At 41.1% G+C, this 27,239-nt stretch overlaps 1 protein-coding gene across 7 annotated transcripts in view; it reads right to left on the reverse strand.

Moving 5' to 3' along the window:
• The window catches only part of LOC106630104 (uncharacterized), a 178,040-nt gene that overhangs the window by 18,641 nt on the left and 132,160 nt on the right, over positions 1-27,239 (reverse strand). For all 7 annotated transcript variants that reach the window (XR_012583881.1, XR_012583877.1, XR_012583880.1 and 4 more), the window contains 4 exons: positions 21,904-21,935; positions 15,141-15,225; positions 12,624-12,785; positions 1,623-1,717 (listed from right to left, as the gene is read on the reverse strand). Coding sequence is in view for 2 of the 7 variants with exons in the window: in XM_074559649.1 (XP_074415750.1) it covers positions 1,696-1,717; positions 12,624-12,785; positions 15,141-15,225; positions 21,904-21,935 (301 nt within the window). In the remaining 5 variants the exon portion in view is untranslated. The remainder of the gene's footprint in view (positions 1-1,622; positions 1,718-12,623; positions 12,786-15,140; positions 15,226-21,903; positions 21,936-27,239) is intronic.

The raw sequence follows: 27,239 nt of genomic DNA on the forward strand, positions 1-27,239 counted from the left end.
GATAAAACCTCCAAGGATTTATGTGGAATAAAGATCTAGATAAAGTCTCCAAGGCTTTATCTAGAATAAAAATTGGGATAAAACCTCCAAGGCTTTATCTGGAATAAAGATAAAACCTCCAAGGCTTTATCTGGAATAAAAATCTGGATAAAACCTCCAAGGCTTTACCTGGAATAAATATCTGGATAAAACCTCCAAGGCTTTATCTGGAATAAAGATCTAGATAAAGTCTCCAAGGCTTTATCTGGAATAAAAATAAAACCTCCAAGGCTTTATCTGGTATAAAAATCTGGATAAAACCTCCAAGGCTTTACCTGGAATAAAAATCTGGATAAAACCTCCAAGGCTTTACCTGGAACAAAGATCTAGATAAAGTCTGCAAGGCTTTATCTAGAATAAAAATTGGGATAAAACCTCCAAGGCTTTACCTGGAATAAAAATAAAACCTCCAAGGCTTTATCTGGAACAAATATCTTGATAAAACCTCCAAGGCTTTATCTGAAATAAAGATCTGGATAAAACCTCCAAGGATTTATGTGGAATAAAGATCTAGATAAAGACTCCAAGGCTTTATCTAGAATAAAAATTGGGATAAAACCTCCAAGGCTTTATCTGGAATAAAGATAAAACCTCCAAGGCTTTATCTGGAATAAAAATCTGGATAAAACCTCCAAGGATTTATCTGGAATAAAGATCTGGATAAAGTCTCCAAGGCTTTATCTAGAATAAAAATTGGGATAAAACCTCCAAGGCTTTATCTGGAATAAAAATTGGGATAAAACCTCCAAGGCTTTATCTGGAATAAAGATAAAACCTCCAAGGCTTTACCTGGAATAAATATCTGGATAAAAACTCCAAGGCTTTATCTGGAACAAAGATCTGGATAAAACCTCCAAGGCTTTATCTGGAATAAAGATCTGGATAAAACCTCCAAGGCTTTATCTGGAATAAAGATCTAGATAAAGTCTCCAAGGCTTTATCTAGAAAAAAAATTGGGATAAAACCTCCAAGGCTTTATCTGGAATAAAGATAAGACCTCCAAGACTTTCTCTGGAATAAAAATCTGGATAAAACCTCCAAGACTTTATCTGGAATAAAAATCTGGCTAAAACCTCCAAGGCTTTACCTGGAATAAATATTTAGATAAAACCTCCAAGGCTTTATCTGGAATAAAGATAAAACCTCCAAGACTTTATCTGGAATAAAAATCTGGATAAAACCTCCAAGGCTTTACCTGGAATAAATATCTGGATAAAACCTCCAAGGCTTTATCTGGAATAAAGATAAAACCTCCAAGACTTTATCTGGTATAAAAATCTGGATAAAACCTCCAAGGCTTTACCTGGAATAAAAATAAAACCTCCAAGACTTTATCTGGAATAAAAATCTGGATAAAACCTCCAAGACTTTATCTGGAATAAAAATCTGGATAAAACCTCCAAGGCTTTATCTGGAATAAATATCTGGATAAAACCTCCAAGGCTTTATCTGGAACAAAGATCTAGATAAAGTCTCCAAGGCTTTATCTGGAATCACCATCCTCGTTTAACTCCCGGTGTAGAATTAACTGAGCCAATCAAAGTCTAACGGAAAGGAGGGAAAAAAATTCAGGATATTTTTACCTTTGGAGACTTCTGCTTGCTGACCGTGCAGGCAGGAGCACTGAGAGGCTGCCATGGTGCTTTTTTGGGAATGTTAACACCACGCTGCTCGAGGGCTAATGAAGGAAGACAAACATCACTGGATTTGCTACAAACTCAATAAAACAGCACCAACAAGTAGGAAAAAATAAAAAAAAACAAAAAACCAACGCTTATGAAATCAACATTTTGATAATTCTAGAGATTTCAAAAGGTTTTCCAGCTGGTCTTACCTGCTCTTTTCCTGTTCCAGGTGTCCAGAGCAAAGAGTGCTGAGGATTTTTGGTCGCTCCTCGCGCCGGCGTGTGCAAGACCCAAGGAAAGCTAGGAGGTTGTACAGTTATCTCCCTTGGTGTAATTCTAAACTATACAACCTACTACCTCAACCTGGATGCATGCAGTCAAAAATTCATAACCTCAGGGGCTTCTAATTACACACAAAAAATTAAAAAAAAAAAAAAAAAAAAAAAAAAAGGCCTCCAAATCCTCAGTGGTTTTAATTTAGAGGGGGAAAGACGCCATGCCCAAATTCAGCTCCCCACAATGGAAATGGGATAAGACACGACAAGCCAGGGTTATTCCTGCTGGATTTGGGTAAGATCATGGAGGTTTTCACACGAGATGGAATTTTTATTTTTTTCCCTGGCCAAAATAATGGTGTTCCCCTTCCAGAGCAGACTCAGAGCACACACAGACATATTTATTTCTTAGAAAGCATTTAAAGAAGGCTTAGGGTGAAATTTGTCTTTTCCTTTCTGAGCACACCACGCTGACCTCGACCTTGGCTCCTGGATGTCTGAAGGATGTGCAGGAATGGGGTTGGGAGGGAATTGAAGAAGGGGCACAAATCCTGAGCTGAATTTAACCCTTGCACCAAAGGGTCCAAATGAGCCATTCTGGGAAATCACATCAGCAGGCAGCCACCTTCCCTTCACAAGCCACATATTTTAACTTGTATTAATATAATATAATTACATTTACATTAATTAATGTAATGTATTAACTCCCAGCCAAACAAGCAGGACGTTATCCTTGTGATTCACCCAGCACCCACCAAGGTAGCACTTGAAGCAGCAGACTTCCTGGTTTTTATTATTTTTAATTTTATTTTTTTTATTTTTTATTTTTATTTTTAATTTTTATTTTATTTAATTATTATTATTACTATTACTATTCTTATTTTGTTACTGGTTTTATTGTTATTATCATCCCCCAATGTGCTGGAGCTGCCCCTCAGGTGAATCCAGCCCCCGGCACAGGAAGGAAATTCCAAAGGAATCAAACCTCAGGGATGAACATTGAGCTCTGCTGAATTCCCAGGATAAAGCAGAATTCCTGATGATGGAAAAGGCACTGTCCTGCCTTTACACCCCAATCTGAATTCAGCCTGCAACAGCAGGAGAACACGTTGGAAAAAAATGCAAAATAATCTTTCTGTTGATGTCTGAGCGCCCATGGTGTTGATGGTATCTCAATTTCTCGTGATTCCATATTTAGTAAAGTTTACTTTGACCAAAGAGTGGAAATGCAGCATATCTGAGCTAGCAGCAGAGAGCACAGGCACTGTTAACTGTTTGGTCAGTTGGAGCGGTGACCAAAGCACAGCTCTGGATACGGAGCTGGATAAAGCCCCATTATTGTGCCATGACTTGTGTGATTATTTGTGTCATTATTTATTTGTGCCATTATTTGTGTTATTATTTGTGCCATTATTTATTTGTGCCATTATTTGTGCCAGTGTTTGTGCCACTATTTGTGCCATTATTTGTGCCATTACTTATTTGTGCCCTTATTTGTGCCATTGTTTGTGCCATTGTTTGTGCCATTATTTATTTGTGCCATAATTTGTGCCATTATTTTTGCCATTACTTGTGCTATTATTTGTGCCATTGTTTGTGCCATTATTTGTGCCATTATTGGTGTCATTATTTATTTGTGCCATTATTTATTTGTGCCATTATTGGTGCCATTATTTATTTGTGCCATTGTTTGTGCCAATATTTCTGCCATTATTTCTGCCATTATTTACTTGTGCCATTATTTCTGCCATTGTTTGTGCCATTATTTATTTGTGCCATTATTTCTGCCATTATTTGTGCCATTATTTGTGCCAGTTTGTGCCATTATTTCTGCCATTATTTACTTGTGCCATTATTTCTGCCATTGTTTGTGCCCTTATTTGTTTGTGCCACTATTTGTACCATTATTTGTGCCATACCTTGTGCCATTATTTATTTGTGCCATTATTTCTGCCATTATTTGTGCCATTATTTGTGCCAGCTTGTGCCATTATTTCTGCCATTATTTATTTGCACCATTATTTGTGCCATTGTTTTGTGCCATTATTTATTTGTGCCATTATTTCTGCTATTATTTGTGCCAGTTTGTGCCATTATTTCTGCCATTATTTATTTGCACCATTATTTGTGCCATTGTTTTGTGCCATTATTTATTTGTGCCGTTATTTGTACCATTATTTGTGCCATAACTTGTGCCATTATTTCTGCCATTATTTGTGCCAGTTTGTGCCATTATTTGTGCCATTGTACCATTATTTCTGCCATTATTTATTTGTGCCATTGTACCATTATTTCTGCCCATTATTTATTTCTGCCATTATTTATTTCTGCCATTATTTGTGCCATTATTTATTTGTGCCATTATTTATTTGTGCCATTATTTATTTATGCCATTATTTCTGCCATTATTTGTGCCAGTTTGTGCCATTATTTGTGCCATTGCACCATTATTTCTGCCATTATTTATTTGTGCCATTGTACCATTATTTCTGCCCATTATTTATTTCTGCCCATTATTTATTTGTGCCATTATTTATTTCTGCCATTATTTGTGCCATTATTTATTTGTGCCATTATTTATTTGTGCCATTATTTCTGCCATTATTTATTTCTGCCATTATTTATTTGTGCCGTTATTTGTGCCATTATTTGTGCCAGTTTGTGCCATTATTTGTGCCATTGTACCATTATTTCTGCCATTATTTGTGCCATTATTTGTGCCAGTTTGTGCCATTACTTGTGCCATTATTTATTTGTGCCATTATTGGTGCCATTATTTATTTGTGCCATTGTTTGTGCCAATATTTCTGCCATTATTTCTGCCATTATTTACTTGTGCCATTATTTCTGCCATTGCTTGTGCCCTTATTTGTTTGTGCCACTATTTGTACCATTATTTGTGCCATACCTTGTGCCATTATTTATTTGTGCCATTATTTCTGCCATTATTGTGCCATTACTTGTGCCATTATTTTTGCCATTATTTGTGCCATTATTTGTGCCAGTTTGTGCCATTATTTCTGCCATTATTTATTTGCACCATTATTTGTGCCATTGTTTTGTGCCATTATTTATTTGTGCCGTTATTTGTACCATTATTTGTGCCATAACTTGTGCCATTATTTGTGCCACTATTTGTGCCAGTTTGTGCCATTATTTGTGCCATTGTACCATTATTTCTGCCATTATTTGTGCCATTGAACCATTATTTCTGCCATTATTTATTTGTGCCATTGTACCATTATTTCTGCCCATTATTTATTTCTGCCATTATTTATTTCTGCCATTATTTGTGCCATTATTTATTTGTGCCATTATTTATTTGTGCCATTATTTATTTCTGCCATTATTTCTGCCCATTATTTATTTCTGCCATTATTTATTTCTGCCATTATTTGTGCCATTATTTATTTGTGCCATTATTTATTTATGCCATTATTTCTGCCATTATTTGTGCCAGTTTGTGCCATTATTTGTGCCATTGTACCATTATTTCTGCCCATTATTTATTTCTGCCATTATTTATTTCTGCCTTTATTTATTTCTGCCATTATTTGTGCCATTATTTATTTGTGCCATTATTTATTTATGCCATTATTTCTGCCATTATTTCTGCCATTTTTTGTGTCCCTTCGTGTCCCCTGTCCATGCCTGGCCAGGGCAGGAGCAGAGCAGAGCCAGGCCCAGCCCTTGTGACCCCTCCCCGTGGTGGCACCGAGCTCCCTGTTTGTTTTCTGGTGATTTTTGTCAATTATGTCTTTACCCAATTAGCACAATCATACCTAATTACACAATTAGGGCGGATCTGTAACTTAATGACAATGCTGTGATATTTTATCGATGTCAGGGAGCTCCTGTTGAACACGTGGAGCTCTGTGCTCCCAAACCACCTCGTGGGGCCCCAGAGCTTTTTGCTGGGACCCCTTTTAGGCCTCTTGCAGTTCCAGAAATGATTTCACCCTTCTGGGGACAAAAGGGAATCTCTGGCCCAGCCCAGCCCAGCCTTATTCTAAAGCTCCAGTGTAATTAAAAAATTCTGTCTTTTCTCTGCCTGTAACTCCGGATTCCTGAAGGAAACGTGACTCCAGCTGCTGTCCTAGCACAGAAATGCTGGGGTTCACGTCCAGGGATTATTTATTTCCAAAAAGAGACAGAATTCCTCTGGAGAATTCCTCTCAGGCCCTCCAGCTCTGGAGTCCCAGCTCTGAGAAGCAAACCTCTGCTTTGAAACACGCAATTTTTATGTACAAAACCCCCTAAAAATCCCTACAAAATTCAGCTGAGTGTATTCCCCACTGGATATTCCCAAGGAAGAGCTCTCCTGAGTTAGGTACTTTCACCAAAAACCTCCAAGGTTTTATCTGGAATAAATATCTGGATAAAACTTCCAAGGCTTTACCTAGAAAAAATATCTTGATAAAACCTCCAAGGCTTTATCTGGAATAGAGATCTGGATAAAACCTCCAAGGCTTTATCTGAAATAGAGATCTGGATAAAACTTCCAAGACTTTATCTGGAATAAAGATAAAACCTCAAAGGTTTGCCCATGCCCCACTGGATATTCCCAAGGAAGAGCTCTCCTGAGTTAGGTACTTTCACCAAAAACCTCCAAGGTTTTATCTGGAATAAATATCTTGATAAAACCTCCAAGGCTTTATCTGAAATAAAGATCTGGATAAAAACTCCAGTATTCCCCACTGGATATTCCCAAGGAAGAGCTCTCCTGAGTTAGGTACTTCCAACAAATCCCTCCAAGGCTTTACCTGGAACAAATCTCTGGATAAAACCTCCAAGACTTTATTTGGAATAAAGATAAAACCTCCAAGGTTTGCCCATGCCACCAAGTCCAGCAGACACCAGGACCAATATTCAGTCTGGACTGGGAAGTTTTCACTCCTCACTGGTTTTATTCCTGTTCCCTGAGAGAAAAATCCACAAAGCTCCTTCCCCTGCCCACATTTCCTGCTGAATTTCCCAAGAGTGAGGTGAGAATCCCAACCCAGAGCTGATTTTTGGGAACTGCCTGGTTGGAATATCCCATTCCTTCCAAGCAGTGGAAAGAAGCAATTCAGTCACACAGAAAAACCGTGGATTCAGGGTGGATTCTTGGGGCTGGATTTCACCATGAACCTGCAAAAATCCAACCAGCACTCCCAGCTCAGGGAATTCCACTCCTGCAATGCTCCTGAGCAGGTGCCTGGGACCCCTCCCCTAAAAATCCTCTCCTTATTTTCCCCCTTATTCCCTCCCCTACTGATCACAAGCAAATAAACAAAAAAAGAGGGAGGAGGTGGGGGAGAAAAAGAAATTAAAATCAGATTAATGAAATAACCAGAATACCGAAATTTATGTGCTCTTTAAGAGTTTAACCAGATTTGATTCTCTGAATAAGAGTATTTGGACGGGGTTCAAATTCCAGGGCGCACAATTCCATTCTGCTCCTCACGGATCCCATTTGCCACTGCATATGGTTATTCTAATTATTGGGTGCTCCTCTGCTGACAGGGGCTCCCTGTGCTCCTCACCAGGCTGGGAAAGGAGGGAACACACAAATAAATTCATTTTTCATCCCTCAGTGGGGACCACGACAAATAAATTCCATTTTTCAGCCCTCAGTGGAGACCACGAGGAGACCTTACAGGTGTTCTCAGGCAGCCACAGGAGAAATGGTCAGGGAGGAATGGCACAGTGATATTTTGAGGGAGAAAAAAAAAAAAGATTTAAGAAATATTAAAATTTAAATTAAAAAAAAAGATTTGAGCAAGCTTGGATTCCTCAGAGAGGAACTTCTGCTGCTTTCCAGTTTAACTCTGGCCAAACAAGCCCAGCAAAACCTCCCCAGATGCAGACACAGCCACACAGGAGGGTTTTGGGTTTTTTTTAACCTCTAAAGCAGCAACTCTGCCCATTTCCAGAGAAAGGAGCTGCACTAATGAAGGCACTGATTTTTGGAGAGGATTTTGGGGCATTTTGGGGTAATTCTCACATCCAGGTGCTCTGGTTTGATTCCAGCAGTGCCTCTTGAAGTCCCCCTGCAGCCTCCAGGTGGGTGAAGGGCTCTGATCTCAGCAGTTCATATATATTATATATTATATATACTATATACTATATACTATATACTATATACTATATACTATATACTATATACTATATACTATATTATATATTATATATTATATATTATATATTATATATTATATATTATATATTATATATTATATATTATATATTATTGGTTATAATGTATTTTAATTATATATTATATATATGCTGACATGATTCCTGCTGCTCACCTCACTCCTTCAGCTTTTGTTGAAATTTTATATATTATATATAATACATAATATATATAATATCTATTATATATTATTTAATATTTAATATGTAATATGCAATATATAATATATAATATATAATATATAATATATAATATATAATATAAGACATATTATATAAATAATATATGATATATAATGTATAACAATATATTAAAATACATAATGAGATATAATGCACAATATCAATTATATGCCATATATAACATATAATATATTATATATAATGCATAATCATGAATTATATTCATTATTATGCAGTAATATATTGAATATAATGAATAGTAATTTTTAAAGAGGGAAATAATAATAATTAAAAATAAAACCTTGCAAGCACAGGTTTTATTTGGTTTGTTGGATTAGCTGAGCTCAGAAAAGCTGAGCTGCTGCTGCTCCTTCCATCCTCCCCAAGCCTTTCCCATACAGAGTTTGGGGTTTGGGAGCCACAGCAAACCCCAAATTCACCCCAAAAAACCAGGAGCAATCAGCAAACGTGCTCAGCCTCAGAAACAACTCCCTGCTCCTCCTCCCAGCAGCTCACCCCACTTCTGCTGCCGCTTCTCTGAAGTTTCCTTTCTGAGCATCCAGCTGTGTTTAGACCAAGCCTCTCACCAAAAGGAGGTAAAAAAATAATTCGGATATTGATTAGCAGGTCCCAACTTATTCAGAGAGAAATTGCACTGAAGAGAAGAAAAAAATAAATCTGTTTCTTCTTTCCTCTTTTTTATGATTCAAGCATTGATTTCCTAATTAAAAAAAAAATCAAACCAAATGGTGGGGCCTCATTTTGGGACGGATCTGACCCAATTCCCCTGCCAGGGGTTGTTGGTTCTCTCCAAGCAAAGTCACCTGAAGTGCCAGAACATCCTTGACCAATCCAGAGCATTCTTGAACATTCTAGAACATCCTTGACCAACCCAGAACATCATTGACCAATCCAGAACATCCTTGACCAATCCAGAGCATTCTTGAGAGATCATTCTTGACCAACCCAGAACATCCTTGAACATTCTAGAACATCCTTGACCAATCCAGAACATCATTGACCAATCCAGAGCATTCTTGAACATTCTAGAACATCCTTGACCAATCCAGAACATCATTGACCAATCCAGAAAATTCTTGAACATTCTAGAACATCCTTGACCAGTCCAGAACATCCTTGACCAATCCAGAACATTCTTGAGAGATCATTCTTGACCAACCCAGAACATCCTTGAACATTCTAGAACATCCTTGACCAATCCAGAGCATTCTTGAACTATCCAGAACATCCTTGACCAACCCAGAACATCCTTGACCAATCCAGAACATCCTTGAACAATCCAGAACATCCTTCACCAATCCAGAACATCCTGGAACAATTCCAGAACATTCTTGACCAATTCCAGGCTTTTCTCTCTGGCTTCACAGAGGAGAGACCACCCAACAGAAACCTGGATTTTATTGGGTTTTACTCACAGAGGAGGGACCACCCCACAGAAATCTGGATTTTATTGGGTTTTACTCACAGAGGAGGGACCACCCGACAGAAATTTGGATTTTATTGGGTTTTACCAGCTCACTTCTCCTTGGAGCTCAGACTAAACGAGCCCAGAGGAACCCAAGGTAGTGAACACCCACAGCATTTTAAAAACCAACCCCAAAGCAGCCCAGATTTTTCTCAGATTTTCTGGAAAAATCAGTTTTTGCTGTCCCAATCTCCTCGTGCTCCCACGGTGAGCTCCTGCTCATCCCACCATGGATGGAGCAACCAGAAATCCCAAAGGAGAGCTCAGCTCCAGGTGCCTGTTCTGGGTAAAATCTGCTGGAAACGACCCATCAGCTTTTATTCCTTGATTTTCCATCCCAACATTTAAGGAATATTCAGCACCAGCTTTTATACCCAACTTTGCATCGCACACGGCACCAAAATGCGATTTTTTTCCCTTTTTTTTAATCCTAGTTTCAGCTCACAGAGAGAAGGAAGAGCGGTTGGACTTCCCTGACTTCCTTTCAACATAAACTTCTATAATAAACAGAAAACACATAGAAAACCCTGGAAATTCAGCAAAGAGTGGAAAAAAAAATCCCTTTTTTGGCCTACAGCAGCGTATGTCAAAGCAGCCAAGTTCAAACCAGAGAAATTTAAAAGTGGAAATGCAGAGCAAATCTTTGGTGGAATTAACACTGAGAGCAGCTGGAAAGAAAGAGTCAGACTTTATTTTGAGTTCACAGCCCTAATTATTTTCATATAGAATCTGTACATCGGGGTTTAAAAAATGACAAAAATAATTCTTCCACTCTCCCAACTTTAAAGTTTTTTTAACTTTTCCACAGCAGCCTTTGCACTGCCTGATCCCATGCGGGTTTTTCCTGTCCTACCCTTTCTTTTGGACTTTCCAGCATGATTCTTTTCTCTTAATACCTATTTGAAAAGACACAAACACCATGAAATTGGGAGGAATGGGGTTCTGTAATAAACTGATTTTTGAGAGAGGAGCTGGAGGCCAAGGTCAGAGGAGGGATTCCAAGTTCCTGGATATAAAGGAGGAGAAGAGATTGTTCCTCTCACAAATTCCTGGACTAAGCAAGGAAAGAATAACTCCATGTTACAACCTGAATAAATGAATTTATTTTCATAAATGAAATATTTCAAATATTAGGAATGAAATTATTTCATAAATGAAATAGAAAGAAATGAAATTATTTCATAAAATAAACGAAATTATAAATTTCATTGAAATTTACATGAAATTATTTTATCTGCTCCAGAATCAACACAAGAATTCTCCCTATCACATCCCCAGTACCAGGGCAGGCCATGGGTGGGATTGAATTTCTTCCTCCTGATGTCAAAATCAACTTTCCCCCATCCCAATTTTCCTCAGCACCAACCAAGCACAGACCCCTTTGGGCACCGAAAGCTGAGGGAGAGGTTTGCAGCTCCACTTATACATTCCTCAAAATAAAAATACCAATAAAAATAATAAATAAAATAAAAAAAATAAATTAAAAAATAATTAAAATGAATAAAAATAAATAAAAATAAAAGAGGGAGGAGGGGGGAAAAGGGAGGGAAGAGTGAAGGATATTTGAAGTGCAGCAGCACCCCGGGGTGCTCTTGCCAGCCAGCCCCAGACCTATAGATACAAGCTTGTGTGGAATATGAGCACAAGTTCGGATCTACGGGTTTGTGGCAGCAGGCAGGGATTCCTGCAGCACTGACAGGCTTTGGGGTCCCTTTTAGGGGGGGATGGAAAGAGGAAAAACCTTCCTGCAAGTGGAATTTGTGAGTTTTACCCAGGAGCTTTCGTTCTCTCAAAGCCCCTCCTTGGATGTGAGGGGCAGAGTGGATTTTTGATTTTGTGCTGAGATAAAGCCACAGATGCCTGCACCCCCGTGGGAGCCTTAAGAAAATCAGCGAAATAAAATAAAATAAAATGTTAAAGCAAGCAAAATAAAGCTGATCTGTGGTTCTTCCTCACAAGCACTTTGCTGGACAGGATTTCTGGTGGTTGCACAGCACTGAGGTTAACAGGAATTGAATCAGCGAGCAGCATTGGAGGTGTATCTCTAAAACAGGGTGGGAAATGATCCAACAGCAAAATTTTGGGACGCAAACAGAATTCCAACACTCAGCCATCCCCCCCACCCTGCAAAAAGTTGTTTCCATTCTGGCAGCCTGGTTAAACAAGTGCCTGGGAGTTGTTTTAACTTTCAGAGAAGTCATTCCTGGGCTGGGGTTCTACTTTAATTCTATTTTTAAAGGCAAAAAACAAAACCCCTGTCACTCTGCTGACCAAGCTGGCAATCCCCCCCGACCTCAACCCTGCATCTCTTCCACACAGACAAATGTAAAAGTCCTTTAAGATTTTTCTAATAAAAGCAAAGTTTTGCCACCACAAGCAGGAGGGGCCCCCTCCTTCCCCTGAGGTTTCCAAGTTTGTTTTCCTGTGGAAGGAACATTTCCCATTTTATTGCTGGGGAAAAGCAGCCTGGCTGTGAGCTCCACGTGGAGCTGGTGGACAAAATCACTTGCTCAGAGTGTCACCGAATTTTCACTTCTTTTCCTTCAGGAGACAAACCAGATAAATGCAAGTTAATATTATCCTCTGTAAAATCACTTGGAAAAGAATTTTGCTATTTGGATGCTGTTAGAAAATTCTCCCTCTTCTTTTTTTTTTTTTATTTTTTTTTTGGTGCAGGTTCTTAAAATAAATCACTTCAACCTTTAAATATGCAATTATAAAATACAATTTTTTTCCCTTCATTTGGAATCGCTGGGCGGCAAGAAACTCCTGTTATAGATGTTAAACTTTCACCATCTGCCCAAAGGTTATCTAAATTCATCCTCCAACTTCACTCACCTTAAAAGCATCCAGCTTCTCCCAAAGTTTTCCAGCAGCCAAAAATTCGTGCTGCAGCATCTTTGCAAATACAGGGATGGAATTTTGGGGTGGAGAAAGCTCAGGGCCCACAGCGGTGGAGGCCGGGGCGGGGCAGGGATTGTGCCCTCCTTGGGAACGGAGCTGCAAATGGAACACAACAAATGTTACCCAGCCAAAAATAACCCCAGCCCTCCACCACAAAGCTCATTTACTGCAGGCAACCTGAGGTTAAAATCCAGGTTGTCCAACAGGGCCTAAAGGTGCAATTTTTGGGGTCAGTTGTTGCTGGGAGCACCAGGATTTCTTCCTGGAAAAGGGAATTTTGCACTCAGCTTCATTGTGTTGTGCAAAACTGCAGGAAATGTTTTCTTTATATTCAATATATTCATTTTTAACCCTAATTGTGGGGAATGAATTTGGAGAGAATTTTTAAAAATTTAATAGAAGGTTTATATGGTATGGGTTATAGAAGGTTTGGTTTGGTATATATGGTATATATGTTATATAAGGTTTATATGGTATATGTGGTATATAAGGTTTATATAGTATATGTGGTATATAAGGTTTATATGATATATAAGGTTTGTATGGTATATAAACCTTCTATACCATTATTTGTGATATACCTATGATAAGGTTTATAACAGAAGGTTTATATGGTATATTTGGTATATAAGGTTTATATGGTATATTTGGTATATAAGGTTTATATGGTATATAAGGTTTGTATGGTATATAAACCTTCTATACCATTATTTGTGATATACCTATTATAAGGTTTATAACAGAAGTTTTATATGGTTTTTATAGAAGGTTTCTATTTGTATGTAAGTTTTTGAGATAAGAGATGTTGATTTGGAAATGTTATAGAATAGGAATATAAATATATTATAAATATAGAATAGGAATATAGAACAGTCAAAAAAGAAAAAAGCTTAACCTGACATGTAATATTCTTTACATTCAGTTATGTGTATGAAGTGAGCTAATCTGGATGGCTCTGGCAGAGAAATTTGATTTTTTTATGAGATGATCTCACTGAAATCATGATGAGGGTAAATTTTCCTCACTTTATCTATTTCCAAACCTTTTTTTTTCCTCTTTCCCATTAATTCCTGGGCTAATCTCCTTTCCCTGGGATATGTTAAATCCATTTAAAAAACCAAGCTGTAAAATTTGGGTGTTTTTTGCACGGGATTCGTGTCCCCAGCTCTGCCCAGAGCCAGACCTTGGAGGAGCCCTGCACATGCTCCAGGAAATCTGGGATTTGTTGGGAAAACCCACCCTGTTCCTGTGCACCTCCCACTCCCCACCTGATTGGCTTTTCCAGCACAAAAAGGGAACGGGGAGAGTTGGGATCCATCAGCAGAGAAAAAAAGGGGAAAAAGCAGCAAGAGGCATCCCTGGGAAAGCTTCAAAGAAATCCCCACCGTAAATTTGATTGTGCCCCGCTGAATTCCTGAGAGTTCCAGGAGAATGGGGCACAGGGATGACATTCCACGGCACCTAAATTACAAATATCCAGCAACCAACCTGCTCCTTTTGGAAAGCAAACCCATGGACAAGCTTTAAGGCAGCAGCAGCAAAGCAACACTTTTGTTTGTTGAAAAATACTGATTTTTAATTTTTTTTTTTTTTTTTTTTTTTTAATGAGAGCTGCTTTTTCAATATGTATCCAATATATTCAGGGGGATTGAAAGGCAGCCATGGATTTGCCAAGATGTGGGGTTGGGAACGTTTCCCCCCATGGATTGATCCCAGAGCTATTGCACCTTGTGCAAACCTGATGAACACACACAGAGTGGCAGAAAATCCATCAGAGGCAAACAAATCAATCAGCACCAGCCTGAATTTGCCTCGAATGCTGAGATTACAAATAAAAAGTTTCAACCTGCACCTTAAGGGATTTTTATTTAGGTTTCTCAGATCCTTACACTGAGCACACTTTGCTTCATTGTTAATTTTACAATATCACTGATCACAGGAGCAACAAGGCTCTGCTATGTGGGACAACCAAAAATACAGAATATTTTTATCAGTAACAACCCAATATAAAGCTGGTATTTCAGAGATTTATATCCAAAGGAATATAGATGGAAATATGGAGAAATAAAATCTCTAAAGATCTGACACTGAGGGTTTGGTCTGTGGGAGGTTTTCTTGCAAACCACAAAGCAGAAATGCCCTGTCCAGGGAAATCGATCACCACGGAATGCATTGTGTGCCTGAGCAAAAAGCTGTTTGCAGCCATTTCGTCCTTCTGCCCCGAAATTCAGGCAAATCAGAAACACAACTGTGAAATAATTCCCATTGTTTTTTCCCCAGTTTTAACCCAAAAGTATTTAGGCCTGTAAATATATATATATATATTTACATATACACACACACACACTTTATCCTAGCTTCAAAAAGCAACTTTTTAAGGATTTCTGTGCTTGAAACAATTTTAAGGAATGAGAAGGGGAAGGGAGATACTGACTGAGAATTCCAAATTACCTCAGCAGCAGCAGCAGCGTTCTGCAGGGTTTCCTATGGAACGTGCGCTGCCATATTGCTAGGCCCAACTCCTCGGGAACGTATTCTGGAAGACAAAATATTTATGGATATTTTCATGGCATATTTTCAAGGAATGGATGCTGTTTTCCTACACCCAGAGGCTACAGCTTTTAGGAGCAAAAAAAAAAAAAGAACAGCCAAGCTCCTCACGAGAGGAACGCCTCCCCACCTCCCAACATCCTCACTTTTAAATTGGTTTTTTTTTTTTTTTTGGACGATTCTTTTCCCGTCTTCCACCTTGGCTCAACCCCCTCCTCCCGCATGGAAACAAAACATTCCTGGGAACACAAGCACTCCAGAAGTTCGCCAGTGCTGTTCCCACCAAATCCATTCAGGAAAAGAAAGGAGCGAGGACGAGGCGAACGCCTTCCCTGGCGGTCAGCGGCGCGCACCAACTCCTGCAAGTGATTAGCTCTCCTCTGCAGATCCTTCCTCACCCCAAAATCCCAGCTGGAGCCAAGCAGAATCAAAGAGGAGCACCGTTACCTGCTTTGGAGGAGGTTCCCCAAGCAAGCTTTTTGGGGCTTGTTGACTCTTTGAACACTGATACAAGGAATAATTATTTCTCGGTGCCGGCGCGGTTGTGAAAAGAGGAGCAGCCCCGGGTTGTGGTGGCTCCGTGGATGCTATTCTTTTTGCACCACAGCAGGATTCTTGGCTGCCAGTCCAAGCTGCTTTCACTTGCCAAGTTTTAAGATGCCGGTTTTGCCTTTCATTTTATTGTTCCTTTCGCAACGTTAAAGAGCGACTTAAAAAAAAAAAAACTAAAAAAAAAAAAACCCCAAAAAAAACCCAACAAACCCCATGCACAGCTGCTATGGGGAGAGGGGGGGAATTATTTGAATTTTGCACAAGAATGGAGATGAGGAAGGAGAGCTCTGTGATGCAACCACAACGACACCCGCAGAAATATTCCCAATATCGAGGGGGACGGGCCGGCTCCCGGTGCTGGCCAGAACAAACCCCAAACCCAGCCAGAGGCACGAGCAGCCACGGCAGAGGTGGAGGTTGGTTCCTCTCCCCACTCTCGGCACCAGAACCTCGATTTTTCACCCACTCCAGGCTGTTCCTCCCCACTGAGGTTTCACCCAGGGGTGCAGGCATGGTGGGATTGGGGAGCAGCCTCCTGACACAAGGATTCCCCCCTTTTTCCATGATAGTTTTCACCCATTCCCAAACATCCCAGCCTTTCTTGGATTCAATGCCACTGGGAAGAAGCTCCACGGAAAAGCCTCTTGGTCCCAACTCCCTCCAAACACATTCCTTCAGCGTAAGCCACTACATTTAATTTAATTTTTTTTAATAATTTATCAATAGATCATTTTGTAAATTTTTCCCTTTTTTTTTTCTTTATTACGTTTAATTTTTTTTTTAATTCCTTAATTTCCTAAATTTTTTTAAATCATTATTATTTTTTAAATCCCCAACTTCACCACCATGGAGAGCTGATTTATTTCATTTTCCTTGACGTAGAAACAAAACAAAACTCCCAGGACCTGTGCCAAGGCTCGAGCGCATTTAAATGAGCAAACAGCAACAAAAAAAAGTTGTTTGTGATCCTTTTGGGCCAGAATATTAAAACCATGATGGGGTTTATGCTCTGAGCACACCATGAAGTGCAGGAAAATGGAACCCTGAGCCACCACTTGGTGCTGCAGATGTTGGAGGGACACAAAATCCAGATGTGGGCAGGGAAAATCCCCGCTCGGTTCCTCAGTTCCCTGTTGGACACAGCTCCTTTTCCCAATGCTTTTCCCAGTGCCTTTATCCCAAAAAATGGGAGCTGTTCCCAGCCCTGCCACCAGCAGTTTCAGGATAATGAAGGCAGCCCCATAATTTCACATTTAAAGAGAAAATCGTGAGTCTCAAACTCCAGATGTGGGCAGGGAAAATCCCTGCTTGGTTCCTCAGTTCCCTGTTGGACACAGCTCCCAACTCCTTTTCCCAGGGCTGAGCTGCCTTTATCCCAAAAAATGGGAGCTGTTCCCAGCAAACAGCTGTTGGGCGTGCAGGATGATGGAGGCACCCCCAATTTCATATTTAAAGGGAAAATCCTGAGTCCCAAACTCCAGATGTGGGCAGGGAAAATCCCCACTCGGTTCCCTGTTGGACACAGCTCCTTTTCCCAGGTCTGAGGTGCCTTCATCCCAAAAATGGGAGCTTTGTGCAGGAGGTGATGGAGGCACCAACCAGTTTCATATTTAAAGGAAAATCCTGAGTCCCAAACTCCAGATGTGGGCAGGGAAAATCCCCACTCAGTTCCCTGCTGCTCCCAGCTCCTTTTCCCAATGCTGAGGTTCCTTTATCCCAAAAAATGGGAGCTGTGTGCAGGATGATGGAGGCACCCCCAGTTTCACATTTAAAAGGAAAATCCTGAGCCCCAAACTCCAGATGTGGGCAGGGAAAATCCCCGCTCAATTCCTCAGTTCCCTGTTGGACACAGCTCCCAACTCCTTTTCCCAATGCTGAGGTTCCTTTATCCCAAAAATGGGAGCTGTTCCCAGGAAACATCTGTTGGGCGCGCAGGATGATGGAGGCACCCCCAATTTCACATTTAAAGGGAAAATCCTGAGTCTCAAACTCCAGATGTGGGCAGGGAAAATCCCCACTCAGTTCCCTGCTGCTCCCAGCTCCTTTTCCCAATGCTGAGGTGCCTTTATCCCAAAAAATGGGAGCTGTTCCCAGCAAACAACTGTTGGGCGTGCAGGATGATGGAGGCACCTCCAATTTAATATTTAAAGGGAAAATCCTGAGTCCCAAACTCCAGATGTGGGCAGGGAAAATCCCCAATTGGTTCCCTGTTGGACACAGCTCCTTTTCCCAGGGCTGAGGTGCCTTCATCCCAAAAAATGGGAGCTGTGTGCAGGAGGTGATGGAGACACCAACCAGTTTCACATTTAAAGGGAAAATCCTGAGTCCCAAACTCCAGATGTGGGCAGGGAAAATCCCCACTCAGTTCCCTGCGGCTCCCAGCTCCTTTTCCCAATGCTGAGGTTCCTTTATCCCAAAAAATGGGAGCTGTTCCCATCTCACAAAGAGTGAGGGGCAAACAGCCCTGCCAGCAGCTGCTGGGGGTGCAGGATGTGATGGAGGCACCCCCAAAATTTCACATTTCAAGGGAAAACCCAGCCTGAATCCCGAGTTTCTCTGCAAACCCACCGAGTCTAGAACAAAAGCAGCGCGGATTAATAAGAGGGGGGAAAGGAAAAACAGAAGCTTTGTTCTAAAGTGGAAGCAGAAGATGTGAAATTTCAAAATCAGATGGCTGGGGCTGTGATTTCTTTCATTTAAATGAACTGATCTGTTGCTAAACTGCTGCTCTGCTGCCAAGAAACTTTTAACTCCTTCGGCTCAAAGCCTGCTGAGTTTGAGTTTTGCTGTTTCCTCTCTCCTCCCAGCCAGGCAGAGATTAAATCAGAGGGGAGAAGTGAAAAAGGGAGTGGGGAATAAAAAATCAGAGAGCATCAAAAGGATGAGGGACAAAATCCACGGGCAGAGCACAAAAGAGCTCCGGGAGAATTTCTGCAGGACAAACAGCGAGGTTCTGCTCCTGCAGCCTTCCCAAAGCTTGGAGAGGACACAGAAAGGCCTTGGAGCTCCCCAGCTGCACCTCCAGCACCAGGAGCAGGGCTGGGAGTGAGGAAAACCCCAAAATCCCTGAAATCCCTGACCTGAGGGATGGAAAATGTTCACTTACCGAGAATGCCAAAGCATTTCCTACAGAACCCCCTTTCCTACACGTGGGAGAAAGAACAACCCCCAAAAAAACCCCTCAAAACCAGCCCTAAAAAAATAGATGCATTGGTAAAATTTGGGTGGGAGTTGCTACTGCTTTTCCATTTGGTTTTGGGGTTGTTTTGCCCACAACAACAAAAAAAACCAAATTGAATTAAAAGAAAATTGAAGAGAGACGTGTTGTAATTAGAGGTAATTCCAAGGGAAAAATATTGATGTGGAGAACAAAAAAAAAAAAAACTAAAAAAAACCCCAAAAAACCCCCAAAAAAACCAACAAAAAAAAAGGAAAAAAAGAAAAATATATTTCTATATTTCTGTATCTCCCACTTTGCAGTTCTGCTGCAGTTCCCCCTAAACTGCTGCTGCTTGCTCCAATCTGCTGCCTGCTTAACAACGGAATGACAGGCAACATCTGTTTGTATAGAAGCCAAGATCAAGCCTTCAAAATGTTTTTTGGCTCAGTTTCTTCTTTTTATTTTTTTCTTTCCTTTTTCTACCCCCTCCCCTTGGAAATAAATAATTAAAAAAAAATAGGAGCAAAAGGAAAAGTAAAAGCACCCAGGAAGATTTTGAAATAACTCAAGCGAGGCTGCAACTCTTTTCCCCTTGAGTTATTTCAAGGTACAGGGCTTGGAGGAGAACTCTGCTTTTTCTCCACCCTCCTCCCCTGCTCTCCCCACCCTTCAGCCTCTCTCTTGCCCCATGCTATTAATAAAGTATCACAGAAACTGGGAAAAAAAAAATTAAAAATAATCCAACGTACCTTGATCACTAAAAGGCCACTCCCTCCTATGGGGAGGGAGGGGGTTCTTCAGGAGGCAACTAAAAAAAATGGCACGGGGAGGGGAATATGGGATTCAGGGATTGGGTTTTTTTTTCCCTCCTCTCCTCCATTTTACAGACTGTTAAATATATTGTTTGGGAAATCAAAGGGGTTGTCATGAAATGAAAATTAAAAAAAAAAAAATGTGGGAGATTAAAATAAATAAATAAAAAAAGAAGAAAAAAATTAAAAAGAAAATCAGCCCGGCTGCAAATACAATTCCAGTGAGTAACAATGTCAGGCTGGTGCCAATTCTGTGGCTAATGGGGAGAAAGCACAATAATTCCGCATGCTGAGATGTGAACAACTGGAAAGGAACCAACTCTGGGCAAGTCACAATGAAAACTGTCCCGGTGCCCCCACCCCCAGCCCCTCTGCCGAGGGTACAGAGAGGGGGGGAAAAAAATAAAATTAAAATTAATTCACTAATTTAACAAAAGGAAAAGGCAAAACAACACTGAGAAAAAAAAAAAAAAAAAAAAAAACAAAACCAAACTCGGGGAGTGTTTTATTCGCTGGGGATTTGGGACAACATGTATGGGGAAAAAAATAAAAAAAAAAAAGGGGGAAAAAAGTGAATAATCAGAGAAGTTGCTAAGGAGACTTGTGTAAACTGGGAATGCAGGCACATTTGTGGCCTTTCCCCCCGTGTTGCATCTGGCATTCCGATCACGCAGCACTGCGGCACCATTGCACCAACGCGCTGCGTTCAGCCTGGCTGTGAACGGGGCCGCTGGCACGGCACGGCACGGCACGGCACGGCAGAGCAAAACACGGCACGGCACGGCACGGCACGGCAGAGCAAAACACAGCGCGGCACGGCACGGCAGAGGAAAACACAGCACGGCACGGCACGGCTCAGCATAGCACGGCACGGCAGAGCAAAACAGCACAGCATGGCATAGCACGGCTCGGCACTGCATAGCACAGCACGGCACAGCATGGCACGGCACGGCACAGCATGGCACGGCAGAGCAAAACACAGCACGGCACGGCACAGCATAGCACAGCTCAGCACAGCACAGCATAGCACGGCACGGCACGGCACGGCACAGCACAGCTCAGCACTGCACAGCAAAACACGGCACGGCACGGCCCGGCTCTGGATCATCTTCCAAACTTCCCAAGTTAAAGGCTGCCGGGGGGCGGGGACCCGGCTGCTGAATACCAAACCCGGCAGCCCCGGCTGGGGCAGGCGGTTTTAAGGAGGAAGCGTTCTGCGGGCTGACACAGAGCCAGCCCGGTGTCTCTCCCTCTCTCCCACTTCTCCCGACAAAAATCGCCCTTTCCCTGGCAGATGTCTGAATCCCTGCCAGATCCAGCAATGTCCCACACTGGGGCTCGTTCTCCCAGCACGCTGGGGTCGTATATCCACAATAAACAACACTTTATTTCCCTCCTCCCTTCGGTTTCCCCCCAGTTCCCAAAGCACACACTGGGTGCAATATTTTCACCTTCCACTTTTAGGAAGGGACAGATCAAATCAAAGCCTGAGCTATTTGTGAGTGGTGCCTGCTGACCTTGTCTGGGACAGGATTAAACTTGGTTTAAATGAAACTTGGTTTAAATTAAACTTGGTGGGGTTTTCTTTTCTGTGGTTTTTTTTTTTTTTTTTTTTTTTTTTTTTTTTTTTTTCTCTGCTGCTCCTTGATTTGGATGCAGGAAATCCAGCTCTTTCTTTAGGCCCTCCTTCCCTCTCTTGCCCATCTCAAACCCTCTCAGAGGGATCGTTCAGCACCTGCTTTCCCTGCTCCTTTTGTGCCCTGCTCTGGGGGAAATGAGGATTTCCATCCTCACACGAGGAATGCAGGAATCCACAAAACCAGCACACGTGGGAAAAGCCGATTTCATGGAATGCTGTGCCTTGGAGCAGTCAGCATTCAGGAGGACTTGCAGGTCCCAAGGAAAATTCTCCCCATGGCAGGGATGAGGTGGGATTTAAATCCCATCAAATCTGGGATTCTCTGAGTCAGGGATTGTCCTGAAGGGAGCAAATCCCATAACAGGAACCCAAAGTTCGCCAAAACTTTGTTTTCTAGCCAGGACAAAAGCACAGGAGAGGGAATTCCTTGTGCTGAGCCTCAGGGGGTTCCCTGTCCATGTCACTCCATGAACTGAGAATAGAAATTAATATTTGACTCACCTGAGTGGTTGTCTTCATTTGGGAGAACCCACCTGAAAGAAAAACACCAAACCAACACATTAAACTGTTATTGAATGAACATTAAACTGTTATTTTAAATGAACATTAAAACTGTTCATTTGAGATCTGGCTTTTGCCCTAAAAGCAGAAATCATCACAAACCCAGAATTCTGTTTCTCTGAGTCAAACAAAAGCACACAAAATAAACATTCCCCTCTCCTCAGCTTGCTTTTGTACAGGTTGATATTTCTGTCCCAAACCCAAAAACGTCCAATTAAGGGGATTTCAATGACCATGACTCACTAAATACAGCTTTGGAGGCACAAAATTAATTAAGAGTGCTCCAAAAACGTGGGGTTGAGGCACCTGCCTTGAGGTCCACGCTTCAAGAAACAGCTGGAATGAGCTTTGAGGGGTTCCTGAGGCTGAGGAAGGACAAACAGCTGGAATGAGGTTTAAGGGGGCGTTGAAGGAGGTTTTCACTTCCACAGCAGAGCCACGAGAAGAGATCAAGCCACATCTCCCAACGTCCATGAAATCCCAATTATTTTAACTTGAAATCAGTGGAATTGGTACCTGAGCAGACACTGGGCTGGGCTGGGGCTGCTCACACTCCTCCACATCTCCCAATGTCCATGAAATCCCAATTATTTTAACTTGAAATCAGCGGAATTGGTACCTGAGCAGACGCTGGGCTGGGCTGGGGCTGCTCACACTCCTCTGTGCCCTGGGAACATCCCCTGCCTTTGCCCCTGGCCAGCCACCAGGGAAACCTCACCCTGCAAAGCACAAACCTCCATCCCGGAAAAATGATTTTGCCCCAAAAATGAACCCTGGGCAAAGCTCCTGATTTGGTGGTGAAAGGCACCACTATGGAGGGAAAGCTGAGAAACAGCAAGAAAATCACTCTGAACTGACAGAGAGGAGGTTTGGTTGGGATGTTGGGAGGGAATTCTCCTCTGGGAGGGTGGGCAGGCCCTGGCACAGGTAAATTAAATCACCTGAGCTGCATTTCCACCACATCACAGGAACACTGAAGTGGGGTTTTCTTCTTCTTTTCCAGGGATATATCTACTCTGTGGATGCTTCCAAACAATTTTATTATTTCCTAGCTATTTTTAGACATTATTACTTCTTAGATATTATTTTTTCCTAGATAACTGAGTGCCAGGGCCAGGCTGGAGCACCCTGGGATGATGGAAGGTGTTGGGGTGGAAAACTGGCTGAGCTTTAACGTCCTTCCCACCCAAACCAATCCATGAAAAGCATGGCGAAATGCAGAAGAGGCAAAAGGATGCTAAACCCCAGGGTTTAGCTTTATTTAGCTTTGTTTTTAGGTATTATTACTTCCTAGATATTATTTTTTCCTAGATAACTGAGCTGCCAGATCCTGGATCCCTGGCAGTGCCCAATCCAGGTTGAAACACCTTGGGATGTTGGAAGGTGTCAGGGATGAACTGGATGAGTCCTTCCCACCCAAACCACTCCATGAAAAGCACGGTGAAAAGCAGAAGAGGCAAAGGATGCCAAACCTCAGGGTTTAGTTTTATTTAGCTTTGGTTTTAGATATTATTACTACCTAGATATTATTTTTTCCTAGATAACTGAGTGCCAGGGCCAGGCTGAAGCACCCTGGGATGCTGGAAGGTGTTGGGGTGGAACTGGCTGAGCTTTAACGTCCTTCCCACCCAAACCAATCCATGAAAAGCATGGTGAAAAGCAGAAGAGGCAAAAAGACGCCAAACCCCACTGCAGGTGGGTTTAGCTTTATTTAGCTTTATTTTTATGCATTATTAGTTCCTAGATATTATTTTTTCCTAGATAACTGAGCTGCCAGATCCTGGATCCCTGGCAGTTTCCAATCCAGGTTGAAACACCTTGGGATGGTGGAAGGTGTCAGGGAGGAACTGGCTGATTAATGTCCTTCCCACCCAAACCACTCCATGAAAAGCATGGCGAAATGCAGAAGAGGCAAAAAGATACCAAACCCCAGGTTTTAGCTTTATTTAGCTTTGTTTTTAGATATTATTACTTCCTAGATATTATTTTTTCCTAGATAACCGAGCTGCCAGATCCTGGATCCCTGGCAGTGCCCAAGGCCTGGAACACCCTGGGATGCTGGAAGATGTCAGGGAGGAACTGGCTGAGCTTTAACGTCCTTCCCACCCAAACCAATCCATGAAAAGCATGGTGAAATACAGAAGAGTCAAAGGATGCTAAACCCCAGGGTTTAGCTTTATTTAGCTTTGTTTTTAGACATTATTAGTTCCTAGATATTATTTTTTCCTAGATAACCGAGTGCCAGGGCCAGGCTGGAGCACCCTGGGATGGTGGAAGGTGTCAGGGAGGAACTGGCTGAGTTTTAACATCCTTCCCACCCAAACCACTCAATAATTCTCTGGTGAAAAGCAGAACAGACCAAAAGATGCCAAACCCCCCTGCAGGTGCAGCACCAGGTGCTTCTCACACCATCCCACTTTCGGGGCCCTGAGGTTCTCGGAGCAGTTTCTGCTGCCGAGCTTGCCTGAGTGGGGCTGCATTTCTGTTTTGGTTGCCAATTGGGAGCCGCTATTTTTATCCCCAAGTCCCCCAAAGCATCTGTTTCCCTGGAGCTATTGAAGATTTCCTTTTATAAGACCTACTTAGAGGTGTATCATTATTTTTAAACGCTGCTCCATGCAGCCACGCTCCATTTTATCATCAGCACAAGTGTCATTACCCCTGCTTTGAACTGGGGAATTTAAAAGAGAGATAAAATCCTTGCAGGGGGTGCTGAGAGTTGCTTCCTCTTCCAGCAAATTTTTTGGGATAATACCTGCCTGAAAGGAAAAGAAATCCCAAGTTAGCTAGGAAAAAAATTATATCTAGGAAATAATAATATCTAGGAAATAATAATATCTAGGAAATAATAATATCTAAAAATATATAGGAAATAATAATATCTAAAAATAGTTTTAGATATTATTCTTGTTTGGAAGCATCCACAGCGTTGATAAATGCCAGAAAAGAAGGAGAAAACCCCACTTAGATGTTCCTATAATGTGATGTAAATCAGCTCAGGTAATTTAATTTAGGGAGCATTTTCCCTTCTGGAGTTTCCCTCATGGAAAATTCACCTTGCTGCTGCTACTGGCCAAAAAATGGGGTTTTTTATTGCCTTATCACCAAGAAAATGAGATTTTCACCAATGTTTTCCTACAGCAGGCAAACCACAAATTTTGTTTTGTTTTGGGGTTTTTTTTGTTTTTTTGGGGGGGAGGGGTTTGCATTTTTTTGTTGTTGTTACTGTTGTTTTGTTTGGATTTTTGTTTGTTATTTTGTTTGTTTGTTTTTTGTGGTTTTAGGGTTTTTTTGTTTGTTTGTTTGTTTTTTTTTTTAATTACAGGTGCCACAATTTGGGCAAAGGAGCACGAGACCCAAATTCTCCAATGAAACACCATCAAGATATACAGAATTTCCATTCCTGGCAAACAACAGCCCAAATTCGACCCAGGACTGCTGATATTTGGAATAAAACTGTCCCAGAGCAGTTAAATGCATCAAGTGGGGAAGAGAATGGTGATTTATGAATGGTTTGGATTAAATATTTCACACCTGTCGAGGATTTCTAGCAAGAAACTTTGACCTCTACATGCCCTGTTCTAGAAATCCCACTGAGAAAAGAAAATTTTCCTTCTTCCAGCTTGGAATTAAAGCTGTGATAAAGGCAAATTTTAACACCAAACCAGGGCAGCTGATCCTGTAAATTCCTCTAGACACACAAAAAATTAATTTAGCAGAAAATAGATGTTGGCACACCTAAAGAAAGAGTCCAGAAATTTTCCTTCCTTCTTCGCTTCCCTCCTTCATCCATCAGATTGTGACATTGGCAAAGATTTTATCCAATTAATTGGATTTCAGTGCCCATGATTTACTAAATAGAGATTTGGAGGCATAAAATTAATTCTTCTTCACATTGATCCTCTCAGCATTGCTCGTGGACACTCATTTTTTGGGAATCTAAACAAAACCAGGGGAAAATTCACCCTGGATTTATTTCCTGGCATTGCCACCCTCCATTCCCTGATCCAGGACATTTAACCCTGTCCTTCAAACTTTCTGAGCTTTTTGTCCTTAATTTCCAACTTTAAACTGTTTCCACTTTGTAGGAACGTGGGGAACTGTTTCCACTTTGTAGGAACAATATTTTAACCCCAAACTGAAGGATTTCAGAAAATTCCCTGGATTATCTGTTCCATTCCCTACTGAAGGATTTCAGAAAACTCCCTGAATTATAAATTCCATCCCCTACTGAAGGATTTCAAAAATTCCCTGGATTATCAATTCAATTCTTTCAGAAAATTCCCTGGATTATCATTTCCATTCCCTGCTGAAGGATTTCAGAAAATTCCCTGGATTATCATTTCCATTCCCTGCTGAAGGATTTCAGAAAATTCCCTGGATTATCAATTCAATTCTTTCAGAAAATTCCCTGGATTATCAATTCAATTCCCTGCTAAAGATTTTCAGAAAATTCCCTGGATTATCAATTCCATTTCCAACTGAAGGATTTCAGAAAATTCCCTGGATTATCAATTCCATTCCCTGCTGAAGGATTTCAGAAAATTCCCTGGATTATCAATTCCATTCCCTGCTGAAGGATTTCAGAAAATTCCCTGGATTATCAATTCAATTCCCTGCTAAAGATTTTCAGAAAATTCCCTGAATTATCAATTCAATTCCCTACTGAAGGATTTCAGAAAATTCCCTGGATTATCTGTTCCATTCCCTACTGAAGGATTTCAGAAAACTCCCTGAATTATAAATTCCATCCCCTACTGAAGGATTTCAAAAATTCCCTGGATTATCAATTCAATTCTTTCAGAAAATTCCCTGGATTATCAGTTCCATTCCCTACTGAAGATTTCAGAAAATTCCCTGGATTATCAATTCAATTCTTTCAGAAAATTCCCTGGATTATCAATTCAATTCCCTGCTAAAGATTTTCAGAAAATTCCCTGGATTATCAATTCCATTTCCAACTGAAGGATTTCAGAAAATTCCCTGGATTATCAATTCCATTCCCTGCTGAAGGATTTCAGAAAATTCCCTGGATTATCAATTCCATTCCCTGCTGAAGGATTTCAGAAAATTCCCTGGATTATCAATTCAATTCCCTGCTAAAGATTTTCAGAAAATTCCCTGAATTATCAATTCAATTCCCTACTGAAGGATTTCAGAAAATTCCCTGGATTATCTGTTCCATTCCCTACTGAAGGATTTCAGAAAATTCCCTGGATTATCTGTTCCATTCCCTACTGAAGGATTTCAGAAAACTCCCTGAATTATAAATTCCA

The sequence above is a fragment of the Zonotrichia albicollis genome, chromosome 27 (assembly GCF_047830755.1).
Source record: "Zonotrichia albicollis isolate bZonAlb1 chromosome 27, bZonAlb1.hap1, whole genome shotgun sequence".
In the NCBI taxonomy this organism is placed as follows: domain Eukaryota; kingdom Metazoa; phylum Chordata; class Aves; order Passeriformes; family Passerellidae; genus Zonotrichia; species Zonotrichia albicollis.